Raw genomic sequence first — 22773 nt, 5'->3', positions numbered from 1 at the left:
TCCGCCATCTCGCTCTTCTTGATTTGGGATCGGGGCCGCAACCAAGACCTAACCCTAGAGAAGGGGGGCAGCCGCCGCAGAAACTCTAGAAAGGACGAAGGGATGATGGACGGAGGGCGAAAGGTTCACCAAACCGGTGGGAACCGGTCGGTCCGGTGTGGTCCGGTACTGAACCGGTCAAAATTCAAAATTTAAATTTAAATTCAAAAAATGAAAAATTCTCAAAAAATTCCTAAAAATACTTCAAGATGCAATGAATCTAATAGTGTCAAATTTTTTCAAAAATTCGTTCATTTAGTATAGTTTGCGGGGATTTAAAGTTAAATCAAAAAAGAAAAAAAAAATAGGCCGGCCCATTAAAGCCCACCGGTCAAACCGGTCAAACCGGCCGGTAAACCGGTCGGTAAACCGGTTGCACGGGAGCTTTTGAATTTGAATTTGAATTCAAACCGGTCAAAACCGACCGGTAAACCGGTAAACCGGTAAAACCGGCCGGTAAACCGGTCGGAACCGGTTGCATGGGATTTTTTGAATTTATTTGAATTTGGATTTGAATTCAACCGGTTTCCACCAGTTACCGGTCAAACCGGTCCGGTAAACCGCTACCGGAGGGCGGCGGTTTGACCGGACCGGTCGGTTCGGTTAACCCTGAGGGCGACGGGGAAGGGGGACGGGAAAGCTCGACGGCCTAGTTTGGCAACACGTTTCCCCGCCGGGTTCCCGGCCTTTTCCCCGGGAACGAAGCCCACGCGGAAACTTTCCACGGGCCACAAGACCAGCGCCTTTGGAATCCTGCTCGGCAGGGGACTCCGGCCCGTCCGAGCCAATTTTTCCCGTGAAATAGCCCCCGGCCTCAAGACATCGGGCAGAGCTCCCCCGTCTCGTCTCCCCGCCGCCGCCGCCGCCACATGCCGATCTCCCCCTCCAACGTCGCCTCTGCAGCTTCTCCTCCACCATAGACTCTTATCCGCTGCCAACCTGCCACCTCCACCTCCGCATTAGGTGAATCCACCTCCGTCCTCTTCTCCCTGGCCTCCGCTAGGGTTTCTCCTCTCTCTCACACCTTTTCTGTAGATCCTGCAGAGGAAGACTGCGGCCACGAGCGGATCTGTGAGCAGATGATCTGACACACGCTCCTCTCCCTCCTCCCTAACCTCTCCCAGGTAGACCTCTCGCTCCAGGTACGGCCCTGTTGCCGTGCATCTTGCAGTTCATGCTGTTTGTCCATGTTTATTTGCCTTAGATTCGGTTGAATCAAAGCATAATCCAACTTTCCTTGAGACAAAATCCACATTTGACCACTCAAAATCCACATTTGAATACTCAATCGTGTTCAGTCATAGTAGTGTCAGAAAATAATTTTGCCTCTACGAGTTCTCATAATGTTTGATCATCTGCTGATGAGCAGTTTATCTCTATATTCCATTTTTTATTTAAAATTTATTGTGCTAGTTTTAGTGCGGATGGATGATTAACTAGGGAAAAAAGAGTTGAGTTACATTTTCCAAGAACTGATGTATGCCCCCCAATGAAAAATCTGGTGTGCTAGTTTTATTATAGGGAAAAGAAGAGTTTGATTTTGTAGCACATTTCGGATGACCACTGGTGTGGATTGCTTAGTCTTATAGCTGTGTAAGTAGTAGTATTGCTATGATTCACAGATGGCTAACTCATAAACTGCAGGAGTATAGCCTCGAAATTCTTAAAGCGAATGGTGCATTGTACAACCTGCTCTTTTAAGTTAACAGCTGACCTTTTAAATTTGATGTTAAGTAAAATCATATTGTATGTGTGCTACGAAAAATGCATATAGAAAGCTAATAGCTTTTTAAATCTGAGTTAACATGTCGCTATTTTCTTTTGTTATTTGCAGTGTACACTTGGTGGGAACCAATGCATGATCTTGCACTGGTTTGATGGCCACATCAAACAGAGGTGTGGTGAATTAATTTTGATAGTGCCAGACTAGTTTTAGGAAGCAGTATGACCTGGTTTGCCTATATATACTAGTACAGTTTAACTACATGTATTGTTGATTTTTTCTGTTGCAAGTTAACATCATCCCTATCGTGGTATTGTAGAGTCCAAGAAGAAGGCTACATTTTTTGGGCTAATTTCTTTGATTTATATGGTTGATTGCATGATTGAAGCTCATGCTTTACTTGCTCATTTAGTTTGTACAATTTTTACATTGAGGAACACATACTCGTATTTGTGAATTCATCTATGATGTGGTCTTTCGATATAATTAACTTGGTGCTGTATATTTACACTTTATGAACCTTCTGCTGTTGAAATAGCTGAATTATTTCACAATTTTTTTATGTTAGCACTGTAGTGCGTTTGGTGGAAGCAATACATGATCTGAGAAAAAAAAATGAAGTGGTGCATATTGTGCTGAATCAACATGGCAGTTTACCAGACCTTTTGATGCTCCGCACATATGTTCTTTGTATCATGCAAGTATGTGGTATTGTATGACTGTAGAAATTCTGAAAAATTGTAGCCCTTCTCAATATTGTAACCTCTGTTGCTGTGGTAGACAACTTGTGAGTGTAAGAAGTTGTAAGAACCTATATATGAATAAGATATTTTGTTTTTTTAAATATGTAAGGGTGCAGCAAAGTATTATCGGAATTTTGTTTGTGTACTGCTGGTGAATATCCACATGTTTTCAGATCTTTTTACTTTTTTTTCTGATATTCTGAGCATATATTTGTATCTAGGGATTTCTATCCCTTGTCTTCCAAACAGCTGCAGGGAATAAACCCCGGACGGGGATTCCTCCCCACGGAACTGAAGGGGATTACCATCTGCGGGGATTATCCCCCTTGGGGGTTTCTGTCCCTGGATGTCCTTCCCTCTGCTGCCAAACTAGGCCGACAATAAACATGACAACCCGGGTTTCAGCCCATCAGGCTGGCCCGTCACCAGAAACCCGGCAGGCCGATGCGTGCATGGAGCCGAGAGAAACATGACGCTGCATTTTTCTTTTTCTTGAACAACGTTTTGCTTGTGGCCCAAACTTCTAACAGGATTTCGCTGAGCACGTACGTAACGTAACCTGTGATTGCGATTTTGTTGACACGTTGCTGTTGTGCCGCGCGGAGAGGAATTGAGGAAAACTAACAAGATCGTGGTTGGGATCGGAACGTGCAGCGTCCCGTTCCCTCTTTAATTGGGCGACTTCGGATTTCCGTCGGCATCAGCGCAGGCGTGGCTTATTTACGAGGGAGAGCGACCGGAGGAGAGGAAGAAGAGGTCGGCAGGTAGCATACCGCTACCGCCGATGGCACTGGAGAACCATCCATCATCCGTTTCCTGACGGAAACTGATGACCGCTGGTACAGGGCAAGGAACCGATCGCCGAAGTAAATGGAAGTATGGGGCAACCAACCTCGTAGTACGATACTATTGATGCGGGGAAATTATTATTTGAGCGCTCGGTTCTCGCAACTATCATCGAAATAACAAGGACGAATGAAAGGACAATAATAATTTACGATGCTGGTTCAAAGTTTCGATTCGCAAGATGATGTCTAAATAAACGTTGCCCGGGCCATCTAACTAAAGTACTAATAAATGTCTAAATAGATGATGTGTGCTAGTAATTTCTAACTGATTGGTCGGCTTCCAATGCAATCAATTAAATGTTACGCCGATTCGCGCCTACTCGACACGATCACATGCGACTGCAACACTGGCACGTCTCTCTCTCTCTCTCTCTCTCTCTCTGGTTTCGCCGGCCGGTACCACGTCGCATGCTCCAGGCAGGCAGGCATTCATCGCCCCATCGCATCGGGTCCCCGGTGCTGTCCCCATTCTGCAACGAAACGATCTGTGTTCTTGCTAGCTTGATCGCCTTAGCTTGCGACGAAGCTAGATTGTTTAGTTAGCGATGAGTAGTTATTTTTTCATTGTGTTTCTAGATCCGAATTTTTATTATGTAATCTAACAAGGGAACATATCGGATATGTTCCCATCTAACAAAGGGTGGATCAGTGCACAAAGTTTTATCGCGGAGTGCAATTTGAAACTTTTTATTTTTCTATCTTAATAAAAAAAGTGCAGCTCTTCTACGTTTTTAGAAGAAAAAAACGAACCAATCTACCAAACCCATCGGATATGCCGTGAAGCTTGCTGGCTGGAGCCTGGAGGAGAAAAATCACGTGACGCACCGCCCGTTTTTGTGAACGTTAAGGGCGTGTTTAGTTTGCGATTTTTTTTGCATTTGGCTACTGTAGCAATTTTATTTTTATTTGATAATTAGTGTTCAATCATAGATTAATTAGACTCAAAAGATTCGTCTCATTATTTACAACTAAACTGTATAATTAGTTATTTTTTAAATTATATTTAATACTTCATACATGTGTCCAAAAATTTGATGTAACAGTAAATCTTGAAATTTTTTTGGAAACTAACATGGCCTAAATGTCCACGGAACGACTGATCGTACGGGCGCACCGTTCCTGACATATGGATCATGGAACCTTCTTTTCTTTTGTTTGCCCCCACCGCCCACGTGCAAACCCGACCGGCTGGCGGGCGGTGGACACAACTGGCCACGGTCCCGTCTCCTCGCGGCGTCGTGGTTCTCCCTATTCCAAACCAGCCGAGCCCGAGCACATTCGCCTGGTCCACTCCAGTCGTCGCCCGCTCGTTCGTGCGGGAAAGCCGGAGGCGGCCTTGGAGCGAGGCCGAGCCGCAGAGAAACCCCCAAGGAGAGGGCCGCATCGCGCGATCAAAAGCGGCGACGATTCCGCAGCAAGTCCCGACCCAATCCGCCTTATCCAGCCACCCAGAGTCCCAGACCCAGGTACTGAATCTCGAAGCTTATCGCGGCCTCTGTTTCCTGCACCTCTGTCGAGCTCTGCAAGCCAAGAGAAGGGAGGTTGAAGACGGCGAGGCTGGGAGTGCAGGGTTCCTGGAGGCGTGTCGCGGGCTTGGCGGTGCCTACTCTCGGAGCTGCTGCTGCTGCTTCCACCTCTCCCCGGCTCGCTGGTCGATTGGAGCGGCTAGAGGAGGGATGGACGGGAGTTTCGGGCCCCAGGAGCGGATTCTGTGGCCGGCGTCGGTTCTTGCCGGCGTCGTCATGTGCGGCGTTGTAAGCTCTACTCACTCGCCCCCATCCTATTTCAATTTTCTTTCCTTTTTCTCGCTTAGCTGAATTTCAAACTCGCGACTCTTAGCTTGCTTTCCTCAGTCTCATCAATTTACGAGATGATTGGTTGTGCCTGCTGCTCTTGTGCCATCTGGGTTGCCCAAACCCCGTCTCGGTAGGTGAACAGAATAGATCAGCAGCGTTCTCTCTTTTCGGGTAAAGGTCAATGTGGGTCGTATCAGCGCTGGTCAATGATGCATCTAGGTGCCAGTCGCCTTCCTCGTGGAAAATGTAGCGTTGAATGGTTCTCTAGAAGAGCTATCATTTCAGCTTTTTAAACAGGATGAGAAGCTTCGGTGAAAACTCTGCATGTAATTTTGTGCGTAATTGTGCTACTCATTACAGATTCCTCTATTGAGTTTAGACTGCTAGTATCAGGGGTAAGGTTCCTCACACTTGATAGCAACTTTGATGTCGACCTTATTGTGTAGCATTGCAACTCGCTGGTTATCTTTTGTTTTGTTTGTCGTGTTCTATGTTGGCGCGCAGAAAAGTATTTATTTTTTACATAAAAAAGGAGGGTGTCAAGATAAACTTTTCTGGTAACGATTGTTATAAACGATCAATACTAAGCAAACTTGCAACGACAGTTATAAGTGCAAGGTAGTAGATTCCTTAAATAGACAAATACTTGAATGTGGATATTACTTGTGGATGTGTAACGCATATTCCTCCCATAATGTCTCTAGGCATTTATTGATTATCAAGATATAAGCAAATTCCCCAAGAAGAAGAAGGAGATTTCAGATCACTTGTTGAAATTTACACACACAAAAAAGAGAAGCTTGGTGGAAGTTCCAGGAGGAAAATAAACTCCCTGTAATCAGCAAAAGATGAAAATGAACCCCTAAGTCTAAGCTCATTAAATTTGCACTTTATTGTTAAGATTAAGTGCTATTTTTTAAAACAATACTGGGCGGTACAATTAGGCAGTCCCTTCTGTACGAAGAGCGTAATCCTTCCTTCAGACCAAAGGAGTATGAGAAAGAATTAAATTTCCGTTGATTACAGAGGGAGTGGTCTAGGTCACATCCCACATAATAATATTGACTATTTTTTCCCAGCATTTAATCTTGACTATTTTTGCTCTTGTTTTGTCAACTACTATCTTTGAATTGAAAATGTTTCTCTACTTCTAACATTTTCAGCTTAAAGAAGAGTGTGTTTTCGATTCCGATAATTCTTGCAATACTTAATTGCACTGACTGTTGTCCGATCCTTATAGGCATATGAGATGACTCGTAAGGTTAGCTCTCGATGCTTCAAAGGCTACAGTAGGTTAAGTCACATGCAAAAGGTTGAGTGGAACAACAGGTGAGACATCTGTGGACAAAACTTTGTTATTTTAGCTATTGTTGCTGTTGCTGTTGGTTTTCATTTTATTTAGTCTGATTACATGTTGCCACCTTCTGGTAGGGCTTTCTCTACGTTCCATGCATTGGTTGCTGCAGCCATTTCTTTTTACTTGGTCGTGATCTCAGACCTCTTTAATGAAGATGTCAATAATGGCGTAATAATTGATAGGAAGTCATGGTTATCTGATGCCATGTTCGGGGTATGCTGTGCATTCGACTTCATTTTCCCTTGTATTTGCAGACAGTCAATTTGTTAACAAGAATTATCATAAGAAGTGTTTGATTTCTCTAGGTTCTGATTCTTTACTCCATGAGTGCATGACATACTAATGATAACTGCTGTTGCGTGCATATTTGTAGAACACATTGCATTGACCTCCCGTATGATTCTACAGGTTTCGATTGGTTATTTTTTGATAGACTTGGCGATGATCCTCTGGTATTTTCCTTCTTTGGGTGGAAAGGAGTATGTAAGTATCACTCTGGTGTAGCACGCATTCTTGCTCTTAGTGGAATTACCCTGGTGTGATTTCCTCTAGATCAGGAATTATTTTTGTAACATTGATGTTTCAGCTTTTGCATCATGGACTTTCCATGTATGCAATTGGTCTTGCTTTGTTGAGTGGCAAAGCTCACATGTACATACTCATGGTCCTCTTCACCGAAGTCACCACTCCCTTTGTGAACCTCAGATGGTAATGTAATATCCTTTACTGTTGATCGTGCTTAGTAAGAACTGAGACTACCATACATGTTTTCTAAAATTGTAATGATCTGTGCAGGTATCTAGATGTTTCTGGCCAGAAGAATTGTAACCTTTACTTATACAATGGTGTGGCTTTATTTGTTGGATGGCTGGTATAGAAGCTGCGCTCATGATTCATGACCCTTTCGTACAATCATTTTATTTAAACCAGTTTTCTATACAGTCATAATGCATATAATTCAGGAAGTTTTATCTAAATGTTAGAACAGTGTATAGTTAGGTTCCCTGTCAGTTGTAATCACTATTTTTACTCTTTTGTCCACATACACAACCTATCTCAAAAAATAGCCCTGTTAATCACATATCTTACTATTGGGGGGTTTGATCCAGATTTGGTGGAAATATGTTACCTTTTCTCCCTTTTTTGCGTCTTCCTTTCTGGTGGAAATAGGAATTTATATGTTTTCCATTATTACAAAAATCAATTGGCATTCTCAAATGTGTGCTGGAGGAGCACTGCAACTTCCATGCTATGCATCTGAATTGTTTTGAAACTTTAATATAGCCGGGGAGACATTGGTTATTGCCTTATTGGTTGGATTTGAATCTGACAAGGGTCTGTTTGGCTTTTTTAAAAGGGAAGGGTCTAGGACTTTTATTATCCAGCTCAAAATTAGATTTAGATGCTGACTCCCATTTCCAAATACCATTTTATTTGAATTTGATTAGCTCTGGTGGTGAATATGCAATTATTAACGCATCTTTTGCTTGCTTCCAGGTTGCTCGGATTATCTTATTTGTGTACTTATTTGCCCATTTGTATTTTCGTTATGACCAGGTATATGTGGCATTACAAATTTTCATTCTGAGTTTTTGTACTAACAAGTTAGGCAGGGCAGAAATGTAATTTCATTTATTCCAGAACTATATTTGTGCCATCGGTATTTCTTATGCTGCATAAATTTGCAACTTTTCAACGAAAAAGTGAAAAAGGTCACACTGAAATTTGAGGAATCTGTAGTTATTTATGGGATTCAGATTCGGAGAATTTAATTTACACTACTGATAATATTTGCGGTTATAGAATTATCTGTTTCAGAATAGTTCATCAATGATGGCCATTAAGATTGTACACATAACCACTGCAGAAATCATTTATATCAACTGGTACTGCTGTGTCGAACTTTAGTTATCTGGTGACACGAAGTTTGTTGTTACGACAGCAAAGTGTGAATTCTGTACTGCCCTTGCCATTTTACTGGTGTTTTCTTAAAAAAAAACAGAAAGAGCAAATGTGTTATATTTAAATTGTACAAAAACTGTTGTTCTTTTTTCGTCGTCTTATGATAATGCTTCTGGCATTCTTGCTTCCCAGGCGAGGTCCATCTTCACCTTAGGATTCTACAGCTTGGTGGCAGTGCCATCGGCGGTGTCGGTAATGAACGTGTTTTGGTTCTGGAAGATACTCAAGGGGATGGTGAAAACCCTGTCCACGAGGAGGAAGCACAGTGAAAACGGGAAAACAAATTAGAAGGAAGCCTGCTTCTGACTTTATATTCGTATAAGTGATTCCTTTTCTTTCTAGATCTACAGTTATTTATCTGTACGTGCAGAAGGGTACTTTTTTCACTATTATTTTTCTCAAAGCCTGCGATCAAAGTCTGCATTCTGCGACTCTGAATCCTGGCAACAATACTATGCCCATGACACTTCAAAAAAAAAAAACTATGCCCATGACGGCATATACAACTGTACAGAAGCAGTATTATTTTGGCCACTCATCACTAGAAGCTCATTGCGTGGTGGAGATTTTGACTTTTGAGACGTTCGTTGGCATTGTTGACGGGCTTGCACGTGCACTTTGTGGAAATGAACGTGGTCCGCTAGTTTCTCTTTAAATTAAGGGAGCGTTTAGTTCCCAAAATCAAAAAATTTTGGGTGTCTCGTCGTTGTTTGACCAGATGTCGGGAGGGCTTTTCGAACACTAATTAAAAAGCTAATTTCAGAACTCACTTGGAAACCGCGAGACGAATATTTTGAGGCCTTTGACCGCATCATTAGCACATTGTGGGTTACTATAGCACTTATGGCTAATCATGTCATAATTAGGCTCAAAAGATTCGTCTCGTCGTGTACATCCAAACTGTGTAATTAGTTTTATTATTTAATTACATTTAGTGCTTCATACATGTGTTTTAAAGGGGAGGTGAAAATTTTTGGGAACTAAACGGGGCCTAACAAGATCGGACGTTACTGGATCCGAGGAAGGGTAATGCGAAAAGAAAAGGAAAAAATAATATGACAAAAGGGTGTGAAAAGTAATGCAAAAAGGAAAAAAATCTGAGGAAAGGTGTTTTTGGTAACTTGATTGGTCATGCCCTCATGGGTGCACCGCGCAGGCAGAAGTTGAAATGGCAGTGGCTGTGGGCCAGCGTTCTAGTTCGAGCCCGGGCAAGGGCAATGGCCAATGGAGCAGGCCAGTGGCACCTTTCGCTTTGGGGCCGTGCTGGCACATCTGCCTGATCGCTTGGGCGCATCAGGTTGCTTTGTTCGAGCTGCGCGACAGGCGCGCCGCGTCCAGGACGTGTCGTGTCGACCACGGGCGCGGTGGGGCTCAAAGGCGTCCCGGTCGGCGTCGGCCCGCCGTGTCGTCGTTCATTCTCGACATAGGAAGAATAAAATCAGGAGGCCAGAACATGGTTCTTCCTTTTTCTTTTTGATTTTGGTTAAGCTTTTTTACTTCCTAGGCTAAGGGAAGCCTCTGAACCTGACCGATGAATCTCCTTTCGTTTTCGTTTCTTTTTGTCCTCCACCTGGAGCGTGTCCTGGTTTTTCCTTCAATGTGTACGCAAATTTCAGTTGCTTTTGTGTTTGTAACGACCACGAAAAGGTACCACGGGGGCACTGCCGTGCTGCTCCCCTTGCAGTTAATAAAAACTTCAACAGGAGAGGTCATTCTGAAACCTTAATGTTGCCTGATGTATGGTTGCAGATTCCATGATAAAAAATACATGGGTTACTGAAATGGACCTCTAAGATCTGCGTAGCTGAGTTAAAGTTGAGTGCTAAACTTTAACATTTTTTTACGAATAACTTTAGCACCTATTAATACATATGCTTTCGCTAAAGTTTTATATCTGCTTAAAATTTAGCACATTCTATTAGCACTTCTGTTTGAGGTGTTACCATTTGGATCTAAACACCCACTAAATCTAATAGCACATTCTTACTTTAGCGATTTCAATATAAATCCAAATTTGTAGTTGTGGCTACGTGAACTAGCCCTTGTTTAGTTGCAAAAACTTTTGGAATTTTGAGACTGTAGCATTTTCGTTTGTATTTAATAATTATAATCTGATCATGGGTTAACTAGGCTCGAAAGATTCGTCTCGCAAATTACAGACAAACTGTGTAATTAGTTATTTTGTTTAGCTATACTTAATACTTCATGCATGCGTTCAAAAATTCGATGTGATGAGAAATCTTGTAAAGTTTTGAAATTTTAGATGCAACTAAACAAGACCCTATTTGGCTTGTGCACACCCGTTAGACAACTACTCCTAAAAGGTAATGCTTTCTGCTTAATGTATGTTCACCGTTTTAACTATAGAACTTTTGCATGTTCCATAATTTTTTTTGACAAGAATAAAATATTGACCTTTTATAATAGGCAAGCGAATATTCCTTTTAAATAAATATTTTTTGAAGTAAATTTTAAATAAATATTGAATGGGCAAGTAAATACCTTTTAACGCGGCGTAAAACATGAAAGCAAGCAATCTACCCGGTGAACGCTTCCCTTATTTTGTGGACGGAAAGGCGGAACCCACCCAGAAGGCACAAGGCACGGCAGAAGCACAGGCAGGCCCCTGGCGGACGAAAAAGGAAAGAAACCCCCCACACCCCTCGAAAAATAAGCCAAACTCAAGGTTTAAAATAGCGGGCTATTAGCGGAGTTTAGCGGGCTAATAGCGTTTTAGGGTGCCTCGCGCTACGAAATCTTCCATATTGGCGCTATTGCAGCTACTGGTGATTTAGCGGCGATTAGCGGCGCTAAACTTCATAGCGTTTAGCGGGCAAAAAGATGATTCGCGTAACGAGGCTGAAATTTGATGTCGGGCTAATTTCCAGCACCGATCCAGCCCAATATTGGCCCATCCCACGTGATTAAAACCACCACTTACCTTTCTCTGCCTCAAACAATCAAACCCTAGTCCATCGCACAAAAGAACACCAGCCGGCGGCGGCGATCCGCCCAACAGCGGCGACCCGGCGAGGTCCAGCGGCGATCCGGCGAGGTCCAGCAGCGACCGGTAGCAGTTCGCCGGGGCTAACCGCATCTGGTTCCGGGGCTCAGCGCGGCTGCTTGATACCCTGAGCCTAGCGGCTTGCGTCGACTCTGCTCCCGCCGGTGGCAATGTCTCAAGCAGAAGCTTCAGATGCGGCTCCAACTTCAGGAGGCGGTGAAGGCACAGGCAAGTTCTTGCTACTTCTACGAATCTACATCTACACCTCCTTCCAGTTCCCATCCATTTAATTTAAGACTTTAGGAGCAAGCTTGTTTAGGAGTTTAGATACTGAAAGTCTGAAACTGTTGATAGTCTGGTACTGAAAATCTGAAATTGTAATGTGTAGGTGTGGGTAGTTCAGCATCAACAGCACAAACTACTTCAGTTGTTGTTGTTGATTTAGCTGACCCTGGGTGGAAGCACTGCACAATGCCAAATCCGAAGAAAAAGAATTCTTTGAAGTGCAACTATTGTGGTGGCATTTACACTGGTGGTATTACTCGAATCAAGCTCCACCTTGGGAAAGTTCCAAGGTCCAATGTGGCTAAATGCCCTAAAGTTCCTAAGGATATTGAACAGGAAATGCTTGCACGGCTAATAGGAAAGTCTGAATCCAAGCAAAGGAAGGTTAAGAATAAAGAGACAGATAGAGATGAAGTGGATTTAAGTCACTCAGAGGGAGAAGAAGCAAGTGATGATAGTGGCAATGCTGTAGTTGTGCTAAAAACTGCAAGAAATACCTCTCATTCAAGTGGCCCTATGGACAGGTATTACAAATTAAAACCAGAAGATGTTGTACGTGCTAGGAAGGGCAAAGGGCTTGCTGAGAAGGTGCAATCAAAGCTATCAACCGAGAAAAGAGAGGAAAAAAGGGATAGAGCTTGTGAGTACATTTGCCAATTTTTTTATGATGCAGGCATTCCACATAACACAGTCATGCTACCTAGCTTTGATATTATGCTTGAGGCAATTGGAGACTTTGGTAGAAACTTGAGAGGTCCTAGTCCTTTTGAGATGAGTGGGAAATTCTTGGAGAAAAGGAAAAAAAAAGGTGGTGGATGGATTCAAGGGACATAAGGATTCTTGGGAGCTTACTGGTTGTACTATTATGACAGATGCTTGGACAGACAAGAGAGGCAGGGGTGTAATGAATTTGGTTGTTCACAGTGCATATGGTGTTTGCTTTCTTGGTTCTGTTGACTGCTCATCTGAGAGGAAAGACGGGAAGTACATCTTTGAATTGGTTGATAAGTGTATAGATGAGGTTGGAGAACGCAATGTTGTTCAAGTGGTGACTGACAATGCAAAGGTTAATGAAAAAGCTTCTACTTTATTGAAAGCAAAAAGGCCCTCAATATTTTGGAATGGTTGTGCAGCCCATTGCATTGATCTCATGCTGGAGGACATTGGAAAGCTCCCATTAGTTGATCAAACAATAACTAAAGCAAAATCTTTGACAGTGTTCCTTTATGCTCATACAAGGCTGCTGGACCTAATGAGGAAGTTCATTGGCAAAGACTTGGTTAGGAGTGGCATTACTAGGTTTGCTACTGCATATTTGAACTTGAAGAGCTTGCAGGAAAACAAGAAACAATTGATGAGGCTCTTCAGATCAGATGAGCTAAATGAAATGGGTTATCTAAACAAGGTCAAGGGGAAGAAAGCAAGCAAAGTTGCACTATCTGATTCTTTTTGGAAAGGAGTTGATAATGCTGTTAATTTCTTTGAGCCTTTGGCTATTGTGCTTAGGAGAATGGATAGTGATGTACCAGCTATGGGATTCTTATATGGTTGTTTGCTAGAAGCAAAGAATGAAATCTCAGCAAGGTTTGACCATGAAAGCAGCAAATTCCAGCAAGTGTTTGAGATCATTGACAAAAGGTGGGACAACAAGTTGAAGACACCATTACATAGGGCTAGTTACTACCTAAATCCATATTACTATTATCCAAACAAGTTGGATATTGAGCTAGATGGAACATTTAGAGATGGTCTAATAACTTGCATAACAAAGATGGTGGACAATGTAGATTTGCAAGACAAGATTATTCAAGAACTTGAGCAATATCAGGATGAGGATGGAACTTTTGCGAAGGAAATTGCCAAAAGGCAATGGAAAAATAAGAATTTTGATCCAGGTATTGCCTGACTTGTTAACTATCTGATTGTGATTGTCCAGCAGTAAATCACTTTGTCTTATATAGTTATTTTTTGCCCTATTTTTGTTTGAAGCTAAATGGTGGCTGAACCATGGATCAAGTGCACCAAATCTTAGGAAATTGGCTGCAAGGATTTTGGGCTTAACATGCAGCTCCTCAGCATGTGAGAGGAATTGGAGTGCATTTGATCAGGTAATAAACTGATAAACATGAATATTTGATAATTAACTTGTTTTTTCACCTTTTCTTATTACTGCATTTTGTATTTCTTAGGTCCACACAAAGACACGCAATAGGCTGCAACATAATAGGATGAAGGACCTTGTCTTTGTCAAATTCAACTCTAGACTCAAGCAAAAGAAAGACAATAAGAGCAGAGACCCCATTGAAAAAACAGTAGCTGATGTTCTAGATGATGAAGACAATGAATGGGTCACTGACATTGTGCCAAATGAATCTGCAAAAAAACAACAACAACCTTCAGGTGCTCAAGGTCACGGTGCATCATCATCGCAGGGAGCAGCAGCAACATCACAACAGAAAAGGAAGAGAGGTGTCCAGCAGCACGGTAATAGGAAGAGAAAGAGGTTGATTACTATCATGGATGAAAAAGAGCTTACTTCTACTTCCTCTTCGGAGTCTGAAAATGATATGGAGCTTGACCTTCACATGCCATCACCTTCATGCTCAGATGCAGATGATGATGATAAGTCGGTCTCCTCTGACTGAGTGAAGAATTTGGCATTGTTAGCTGGCTGTCGATGTACCTACCGCTGTTGTGTCTTTCATTTGCTTTGCTTATTAGTATGCCTACTTGTCGGCTTATCGTTGTAATTGTTATTTTTGTTATGCAAGTCTGGAACTCTAAACTTTGGATGTTATGTACTGTAGTAGACTAGTACTGCTACTTGAAGTATTGAATTGATCTTATTATGGACGTATGGCTATGGAAAGTTTGCTGAAATTAGTCGCATGACTCATGTTATTGGCCATATTTTCCATGTTTTTTTGCAAACCGCTAAATGGATAGCTCCGCTATAGCTTTCTTAGCTTTTTGGAAGGGCTTCCGCTAAATGTCATAGCCCGCGATTTAAAACCTTGGCCAAACTCCACGCGAACGCTCCCCGGCGGCCGCCCTTCACCTCTCGTCTTCCTCATCACTGCTTCCCCCTTTCACCTCTCCATACTTCGCGCTCCGTCCCTCCCTCCGGCTTTGACCACCTCCGCCCCTCTTATCTCTCCCTCCCCTCCCATCCGCTCACCACACGCAGCATCCGAGAAGAGAGAGAGGCACGGACACCGACACGACCGATGTCAATGTGGCGCGTCTCCCGCTCCCTCCTCCGCACCGCCTCGTCCTCGGCGGCCGGGCGCGGGGCCTCCGACGCGCGCCGCCTGTGGTCGCCACTGCCGTGCGCGCTCCAGCGCTGCAGCCCCAGCCGCGGCTACGCGTCGCTCCCGAGTGCGGAGGCGGCGAGGGACGGGGAGGAGGAGGTGAATTCGGCGGAGGCGCGGCGGCTGATGCAGCTGGCCAACGTCGACGCGCTCAAGCGGCAACTCGGGGACGGGGAGGTGATCCCGTACGCGGACCTGCTGCGCGTGTGCCAGGAGGCGGGCGCGGCCAGGACGCGCGCTGAGGCCGCCGCGCTCGCGGGTGCCCTCGACGAGGCCGGCGTCGTGCTGCTCTTCCGCGACAAGGTCTACCTCCAGCCCGATAAGGTCAGCTCGCATTGCCGCCCTATCCTACTCCTACCCCTCCCCTCCCTCCTCTCCTGATCCTCTAGAATATTCTCGCCGCCTCGGTTCGCTGTCCCCGCCTTCGCGGCTCGGTTTCTCCGGCCGGCGGTTCCTGATGGGTACGCGTCGGCCACCGTTCTACCTGTGCTCCTCACCGCCGGCGGAGCAAGCGGTGCAGAATTTCTTTCGCGACCCTCCGCCGCACCACGTGGACGCAATGCAGGACATGTTTTCGATGTCGAAGAAAGCTCTCCCTTCGTGGGATGGAGCGATGACTGAGGGCTATGCTCAAAACCAGTCGTTTAGGTTGTGCGGGATGTGAGTAGTTCATGTGGGAGTTTATCTTCCGGGTTGTGTTCAGCTGGTTTGTCAGCTTGTGTCCATCTAGAGTCTGTTCCATTTGGGTTGTAAACGAACACTGTACTAATTTCTTGTTCGTCTTAATACAATGATACGCTGCCCGCGTATTCGAGAAAAAAAAATAGTCGTATTCGAGAAAAAAAAAATAGTCGTATGACCCACCAGCCAATCCCATGCGTACCTCCGGTCCCAGTATCCCGGAAATCTTAGAGAAGGCATTTTAATTTTTTGATGTAACCAAAGAGCGCATTGAAGAACTTGTTTGACCAATCTGGAAATTTGCCGGCGAAGTATTGCGCGGGCGCTAAGCATGACGCTCACAGCTAAGTACAGATCAGTGCATCCATAGGTTCAGATGGTGACCTGCAGGGTTTCGTCAGCTTTACAGGCGATGGTCCAATGTTACATCACCTAGATTATACCGATGGTCCATGGATTCACTCGTTAAAATTGCATGTGCCCTTCGACGTTTGCGGTTTGTGCAAACGGCTGAACCTACCGATCGAGACTGGCCTTTGAAACCATCATGAGCTCGTGGCAGTACTGTTTAGACTAGAAGCATTCCACTTGCAGGTGGCACTATCTAGGGAGAAAGGTGATCAGTATGCTTGTGGACGGGGCGGTCCCTTAGGTGGTGGCGACTAGTGGATCACGGCGTGCCCCTCTGGGGTGCTCACACTGTCGGCACATGTGCAAAAGTCATCCGGTTTTCTTCCATGGGGAGGAATTCATCTTCTGTAAAGCATTGAATTGGTGCCATTACTTTTTCTACTTTTCTTTGATCTGCCCTGTCCTACAGGATGGGTCATTACCATGTCGATGCCACCGTCTCTTTGCACTGCCTCTATTGCCCAAGGGGCCTGTTTGGATCCCTGGGCTATTTGAAGGACTTTTTTTTTGCTAAGCTTTATCTCTCAAAATAACCCTTGGCTATTTCTCCAAATAGAGCAGTGCAAAGAGACAGGATGGGTCATTACCATGTCGAGGCCACTGTCTATACACTGCTGTGTATTGAGTTACCACCTACCAGTCTACCGTGCATAAACCATAAAGTTTGTTGAGTGATGAAGAAATTCAATAGTGGGTGTCTAGGTGACTAAGGAAAGCTATCTACTTGATAGTTGATTGCTTTTCAGTGTCTGTCCTATGCTTTTTTGTTTAAGACTTAAGTAATCTCAAGCTTCTTTGTGTCATGTGATGTGCAATTTCGAGCCTTGAGGCAAGATGAACTTAGGGATAGATGAAAAAACTTTAATTACCATTCCTCGGTAAGGTTGATGGTGCTGGATAACATTAGCTGTTGGCTATATTTGGAACAAAATCATGAAGTTTCACAGCAAAGGATCTTCTATTATACTCTTAAATCATGTTTACTTCCCATCACGTTCCACATTTGTTTGAAATGTATATACACTCTTGCATATTTCGTGCACATTATTGTGTTGTTTTTAAGTTTGTTCAATTCCTTTCTAGGATTGGTCGCATTGTAAGTTGATTTTTCAGGATATTGCCATGTGAAAGTTTCAGTGATACATGGTGTTGCAAACTGAATCACGAATTAGGATATGGCATGTCCATATATGCTGAACTTCCCATTTAAATTTCTCAATTGATTCTTATAAATATACGTCCAGATTTGGTGTCTTATGGTCTTACATAAGAAGTTAGGCAACACTAGCAGATACTTACCATTGGCAGATGCTAATTCTCTTGTTTTATACAGATTGTGGATCTTGTAAGGAAAGCTATGCCCCTTGCACTGACACCTGAAAACGATCCGGGGAAGGAAGAGCTCAAGAAGCTCCAAGCTCAGCTGGAAGATATCAACAAGCTGGCGCACAAGCAAGTCCGACGCATCCTCTGGTCTGGCCTGGGTTTCCTGATCACCCAGGTCGGCCTCTTCTTCAGGCTCACGTTCTGGGAGTTCTCTTGGGACGTCATGGAGCCCATCACGTTCTTCACGACCACGACGGGCCTGGTTGTGGGGTACGCGTACTTCCTCATCACAGCAAGGGACCCAACCTACCGTGACTTCATGGAGAGGATGTTCGAGTCTCGGCAGAGGAAGCTGATCCAGAGGCAGAACTTCAACCTGGACAAGTACCTGGAGCTCCAGAGGCGCTGCAAGGATCCCCTGGAGAAGGTGTGCGGCGCGTCCAACCCTGACATGGCTCATCTCCATGAGCTATCCATCCACAAATGACAAAATATTCACCATTGCTTCATTACTTCATTCTCTGGAGCGATGGCTACTAGCAAAAGTAACCGGTGTTTCTTGCACTTATGAGACAGACCCACTTCCTCTGCCCAGGACCTTTTCGTCGGTCTTCTCCTATGCAAATGTGTAGGTCAGTATAATCCTTTTTTAGCGATGCTGAAGCACAAGCACCTGATAGTTAAAAGGCAAGCTTATCTGTATGACCAGAAGCTCACCCACTACCGAGAGCTGCAGGATTTGCAGTCTCTGCCAATACACTGTTTCACCTTTACTTGTTTTTAGCTTTATATATCTTCTATGGAAGCTCTTACATTTGGTGGTAAATGGTCTCTGGTGAATCCGTACGGTGAAATGTGAATCGGCAAGTGGTTGCAGAGTCATAGTGCGTACAGAATGAACTACATATGCTGAGATGCCGATGCGGTCCCATGTTTACAGATTACGGACTACTCAAGATGCATATGAAAAATTATGCATCTAAAAAAAATCAAAATGACTAACAATTTTACTAATAATTTGGAATGAACTGCAACTGAAGCAGGAAACTCGTCCTCACATGGTCTGAAATTTTTGCGGTTTCATCTGACTAGTGCAAAGGGAACAATCAAACAAAGTAACAAACACTACAAAGAAATGGGCCATTTTCTGTAAAGTAGCATTATCGTAAGTGTCAGTCCTCAAGAAACGAAAGCTTCAATTGTCTGTTCAGACCACACCGAGGAGGTGTGCACGCGCGGTTTTATTCGTTGGTCTTCCCGTCCATGCTTGCATAATCTTTCTGACAGACTTTGTCTATGTGCACAAGCTGCAAAAGGCCGCAATCAGGCTTAGGGGGTGTTTAGTTTCCAAAAGAATTTCTACAGTACCCGTCTCATCGAATCTTCGGACACAAGCATGAGACATTAAATGCAGTTGAAAAAATAATTAATTACACAGTTTAACTGATTAGTACGAGATTAATCTTTTAAGTCTAATTAATTCATGATTGGGCATTATTTGTCAAGTAATAACGAAATGTACTACAATACCAAAACCCAAATTTTTTCACCAACTAAACACACCCTTAAGCCATGTTTGTTTCCATCAGTTTTTTTAGCCCCTGTCACATTAATAGGAATCTTATCATTTAGGAGTATCAAATAAAATTTATTTATAAAACTTTTTTGACAGATGGGTGCTAATTTGCGAGATAAATCTAATGAGCATAATTAATCCATCATTTGCTACAGTGATGCTACAGTACCATCCGTTAATTACAGATTAATATACCTCATTAGATTCGTCTCGCAATTTAGCCCCAGGCTTCTGTAGTTAGTATTGTAATCAGATTTTATTTAATATTAATAAATATAAAAAAATTTGAATGTAACATAGTCTAAAGTTTAGTCCTGGAAACAAACAACCCCTTAGACTCCGACTCTGAGTTTACTGAATTCGGCTCCTGAATACCTGATCAGCCCAGGCGCCCGGAGTATCTGACAGAGGATCCGCTCCGGCATTCAGCTATTGGACGGACAGGGCCTCCAGCTGCCGCGAAGGCGCGGCATCCTCGTCTCGCACGTCGGTCAACGGTGCTCGCAGTCATAGATACTGATAACTGATGCCGCCGCCGGCGACCAAGCCGACAACACCTTTCGCGGCGGAATCCAGACCGGTGTCCCGTTTCGGCTTGGATTAGTCAGACTCTGACCCATCTAAAGTAACAATCGGGGCGGGGGCAGGGTTAACGAAACCGGTGGTAATCGGTTCGGTTTGACCGGCAAACCGGTCCGGCCCGGTTACGATTTGGGTCGGTATCAAAACGACACCAATTCAAAATTTAAATTTGAATTTAAAAAAATAAAAATTCTCAAACCGGTCATACCGACCGGTCAAACCGACCGGTAAACCAGTCTATCGGTCCAAATTTAAAATTTAAATTTGAATTCAAAAAAATAAAAAATTCCCAAACCGGTCATACCGGCCGGTAAAACCGGTCAAACCGGTCGGTATACCGGTCGGAACCGGTTACACATGCGATTTTGAATTTGGATTTGAATTCAACCGGTTTCCGGTCAAACCGGTCCGGTAAACCGCTACCGAGGGCGGCGGTTTGACCGGACCGGTCGGATTTGAAAACCCTGGGCGGGGGAGGCGCCCGCGCACCCCGGCCACGTCGCTCGAAAATTGTTGGGCTACGCGATGCTCGTCGTGCGGTCTGTGGCCACTGGGATTTCCTCTGCTCGGCTGAAGCTGCCTCGCCGTCCACGCAACTGCCTGCCTGGCTTCTTCGCCAACGTGTTCCCAGCGTGTCGCGCCATGCCGTGCTGCTGCTATGCCGCCGCTGCAGCGTGCCTCTTTGTGGCGGCCGCTCGCGACTGCCTTATCGTCGTCGAGGTTGGAATTGCTTTTTGCTCTTTGCGATTTGCTGCGTTCCGCGTTGCGCCGGCCTCCAATATGCGGCACCTCCTCCGGGAGCCGGCGGATTTCAGATGAAGCGACTCACCGACGATAGTGCCGGCTCCGGTATCACGACGCAGCAGGCGCGGGCTGTTCAGCTGCCAAAACACGTCACTCCCCCAGCCCTCACATGCCCCTCCCCTCTTGGCTGCCTTCCTCGCAGCGCACCGCTCCTCAGCCTCGTATGCAGCGGCGCCGTCCAACCTTGCCGCCTCGATGCCTCCGCTCCAACGGTTTGTCGTCTTTGCCGCCACCCGCCATGCCCGAGCCACCTCTCCCTTGATGGTAGAGCTTCCGGGGTGCTTCTTCTCACCGCATCATCTCAATCTGACATTGTTGGATCCCCTCCATTAATCCATTTACTCTATTCACCGTGCCCATCCCCTCTGCACTTGCCTCTGTTGTTGCAGATCAACGTTCTCGCCTCGCACATTTTCTGCTTCGTATGGGCCCCTTGCGCCAGCCAATAGCTGATGTAGCATCGCAGCTCACCAGCGGGGTTATGCTGCATTACAGAGGCAAAGCTTACTGCCAGGGATGGCTCACCGGAGAAGGCGGGGCTACACTACGCCAGTGCAGCTCATGAACGGGGACAACATGTCTCACTGACGAAGCATGCAATGCAGCAGCTGTCAGCAGTCCTGCACAGGTCTGCAGCTGCATCCTCTCCAATTCTATCACCCGTTGCTTACAAGTGAGTGACTCGTCCTGTCATCTATGGGGGATGCACACCATGTGTTTGATGATTTGCTTATGAGATGTGGCCTTATGCCATACCATGGAGCCACACAATGTGTTTGATGGTTTGCCTCTGCAATACTGGCCAAATACGGATGCTCAGGGTTCTGCAAAAATAAGAATGAAATTGACTACAAATGCGGCTGACAAGGACTCCTACTTGATGAAGAGAAATTCAGGCTACATGCCTTGGCTAAGGTAACAATGATAGCTCAAGAACATGAATTTTATTTATGGAGCAGTAACTTTAGCAATATGAAAGTACCTTGGCCATGATGCTCCTATATATGTCAGTTAAAAGTACTCATATAAATAATTCTAAACTGCTTACCTATAGCTATTTCAACACAATACATCATCTGGTCGAACTTATATACTTTTACGATTTTCTCCCCACGCCACACTATATATTAACATATTCTCATGACCTGTCTCTTTTCATTTGAAAACCGAAAGTAAATATGTAGATAGTCGATGTTATACATAGAAGGAAATATTCTACTTTAAGATTTTATATATACAAGTAAATACTCTACTTTGTCGGCTGAAAATAAAGTGCAAGAGTATATATACTCGGCCTCTTTGCTTCTTTTGAGTTGGCCCAAGAATACCTTTCTTTTATTTTTATTTTAGTTTATTTGTGACGAGTTATTAGTTCAACAAACCAGGTCCCTGTAGGGGCAGTGCTTTTGTTTTATGCATATATAATCTACCTTTTTTCATTTGTAAGATATGATTTTGCTTTATGAAAAACTACCGTGTATGGAGTATGGAGTTTAGCAACAAAAGGAAAACATAAGCGGTACATTTGAAGACCTTAGTTGCTATGCTCATCCTTTGTCTTCGATGTTCAGAAATGAAGCGGAGGTAGAAGAGTTTGAGTGTGTTCAAGTTCAGATGCTATTTGAATGCTTGAGACCAGCAACAATCATCAAACCATATAACCATCTTTCCTTTGCCTTTTGGTGTATGATTAGAAAAGCTGGTCACAGATGAAGATGTTCTAATGTGTACTTCTGGGATGATTGTTTGTTCCCCAATAAACAACAGCAAGGGAAAGGAAAAGAAAACAGAGGAACAAATAGCCTCAATACTTAGGCGTGATTCAAAGCAAGATACCATACAAAGATATCGTTAGTCAGGAATAACTTTTGTAGCTGTTTAGAAATACCAGGTAGCTATGAGACGCATCACAAAGCATATCTTTTTTTTTCTACTGCTCTTGGACGTCTGAAATCTCAATTGGGAATGTTTTCTTTTGATAATCAAACATTCCATTGGCATACCACTGGATCACTTAGTGACATGATGGCAGCGAGACATTTCCTACTTTTTACCTGCAACCTGTATAACATGCTATGAGGCTGTGACATCTGCCTTTTATGCATAAATCATGTCATAACCAAGACACATTCATCCCATATTTAATGCAAGCATCAGATAGACTTGCAAAACTTCCACGCCCGTAGAAATCAATTATTCTCATTTTACATCATATAATTTTCCTATCCATTTTGAAACCAAATATGATAAAAAAAATTTGTAGGCATACCTTTTTGCTGTGATTTAAATGGTACCTATTTCTGCACGAGACAACTTTTCTTTTGG

At 44.0% G+C, this 22773-nt stretch overlaps 3 protein-coding genes and 2 long non-coding RNA genes across 8 annotated transcripts; all 5 read left to right on the top strand.

Moving 5' to 3' along the window:
- The first annotated feature begins 1878 nt into the window (after positions 1 to 1878).
- LOC120674197 lies at positions 1879 to 2663 on the top strand. Its single transcript, XR_005675007.1, has 2 exons — positions 1879 to 1935; positions 2331 to 2663. It is a non-coding gene; the product is annotated as an uncharacterized LOC120674197 (long non-coding RNA).
- Positions 2664 to 4551: 1888 nt separating this feature from the next.
- On the top strand, positions 4552 to 9009 carry LOC120673820 (TLC domain-containing protein 4-B-like). Of its 2 annotated transcripts, XM_039954836.1 has the most exons (9): positions 4553 to 4819; positions 4923 to 5107; positions 6390 to 6478; positions 6581 to 6719; positions 6915 to 6989; positions 7093 to 7214; positions 7302 to 7377; positions 8004 to 8063; positions 8601 to 9009. In XM_039954836.1, exons 2-9 carry the CDS (start codon positions 5030 to 5032, stop codon positions 8754 to 8756), a joined length of 795 nt encoding a protein of 264 aa, XP_039810770.1. In that variant the 5' UTR covers positions 4553 to 4819; positions 4923 to 5029; the 3' UTR covers positions 8757 to 9009. The 2 variants fall into 2 exon arrangements, with proteins under 2 accessions (XP_039810769.1, XP_039810770.1); XM_039954835.1 differs by having other exon boundaries at positions 4552 to 5107.
- Positions 9010 to 11642: 2633 nt separating this feature from the next.
- On the top strand, positions 11643 to 14402 carry LOC120675033. Its single transcript, XM_039956122.1, has 5 exons — positions 11643 to 11700; positions 11861 to 12397; positions 12630 to 13652; positions 13747 to 13865; positions 13947 to 14402. The coding sequence occupies exons 1-5, from the start codon at positions 11643 to 11645 to the stop codon at positions 14400 to 14402; spliced, it is 2193 nt and encodes a 730-aa protein (XP_039812056.1).
- Positions 14403 to 14780: 378 nt separating this feature from the next.
- Positions 14781 to 18312, top strand: LOC120676433 (calcium uniporter protein 5, mitochondrial-like). Its single transcript, XM_039957696.1, has 2 exons — positions 14781 to 15392; positions 17494 to 18312. Exons 1-2 carry the CDS (start codon positions 14985 to 14987, stop codon positions 17971 to 17973), a joined length of 888 nt encoding a protein of 295 aa, XP_039813630.1. The 5' UTR covers positions 14781 to 14984; the 3' UTR covers positions 17974 to 18312.
- Positions 18313 to 20265: 1953 nt separating this feature from the next.
- LOC120672129 lies at positions 20266 to 22567 on the top strand. 3 transcript variants are annotated; one of them, XR_005673962.1, is made up of 3 exons: positions 20266 to 20712; positions 20838 to 21363; positions 22020 to 22567. It is a non-coding gene; the product is annotated as an uncharacterized LOC120672129 (long non-coding RNA). The 3 variants fall into 3 exon arrangements; XR_005673961.1 differs by having other exon boundaries at positions 20838 to 22567; XR_005673963.1 differs by having other exon boundaries at positions 20266 to 20726; positions 20838 to 22567.
- Positions 22568 to 22773: the final 206 nt, after the last annotated feature.

This window comes from Panicum virgatum, chromosome 5N (assembly GCF_016808335.1).
Source record: "Panicum virgatum strain AP13 chromosome 5N, P.virgatum_v5, whole genome shotgun sequence".
In the NCBI taxonomy this organism is placed as follows: domain Eukaryota; kingdom Viridiplantae; phylum Streptophyta; class Magnoliopsida; order Poales; family Poaceae; genus Panicum; species Panicum virgatum.
Note: the sequence above shows the minus strand (reverse complement) of the source record. Positions and strands in the feature narration are given on the sequence as shown.

What these genes read in the sequence shown, in the direction of transcription:
- LOC120676433 (XM_039957696.1), top strand. Translation starts at nt 14,985, where the DNA reads ATGTCAATGTGGCGCGTCTCCCGCTCCCTCCTCCGCACCGCCTCGTCC. An exon ending in TCTACCTCCAGCCCGATAAG is followed by an intron (nt 15,393 to 17,493) that starts GTCAGCTCGCAT and finishes TGTTTTATACAG; the next exon opens with ATTGTGGATCTTGTAAGGAA.
- LOC120675033 (XM_039956122.1), top strand. Translation starts at nt 11,643, where the DNA reads ATGTCTCAAGCAGAAGCTTCAGATGCGGCTCCAACTTCAGGAGGCGGT. An exon ending in AGGAGGCGGTGAAGGCACAG is followed by an intron (nt 11,701 to 11,860) that starts GCAAGTTCTTGC and finishes TGTAATGTGTAG; the next exon opens with GTGTGGGTAGTTCAGCATCA. An exon ending in GGAAAAAAGGGATAGAGCTT is followed by an intron (nt 12,398 to 12,629) that starts GTGAGTACATTT and finishes CTATTATGACAG; the next exon opens with ATGCTTGGACAGACAAGAGA.
- LOC120673820 (XM_039954835.1), top strand. Translation starts at nt 5,030, where the DNA reads ATGGACGGGAGTTTCGGGCCCCAGGAGCGGATTCTGTGGCCGGCGTCG. An exon ending in CTTTGGGTGGAAAGGAGTAT is followed by an intron (nt 6,990 to 7,092) that starts GTAAGTATCACT and finishes TTGATGTTTCAG; the next exon opens with CTTTTGCATCATGGACTTTC. An exon ending in CTTTATTTGTTGGATGGCTG is followed by an intron (nt 7,378 to 8,003) that starts GTATAGAAGCTG and finishes GCTTGCTTCCAG; the next exon opens with GTTGCTCGGATTATCTTATT.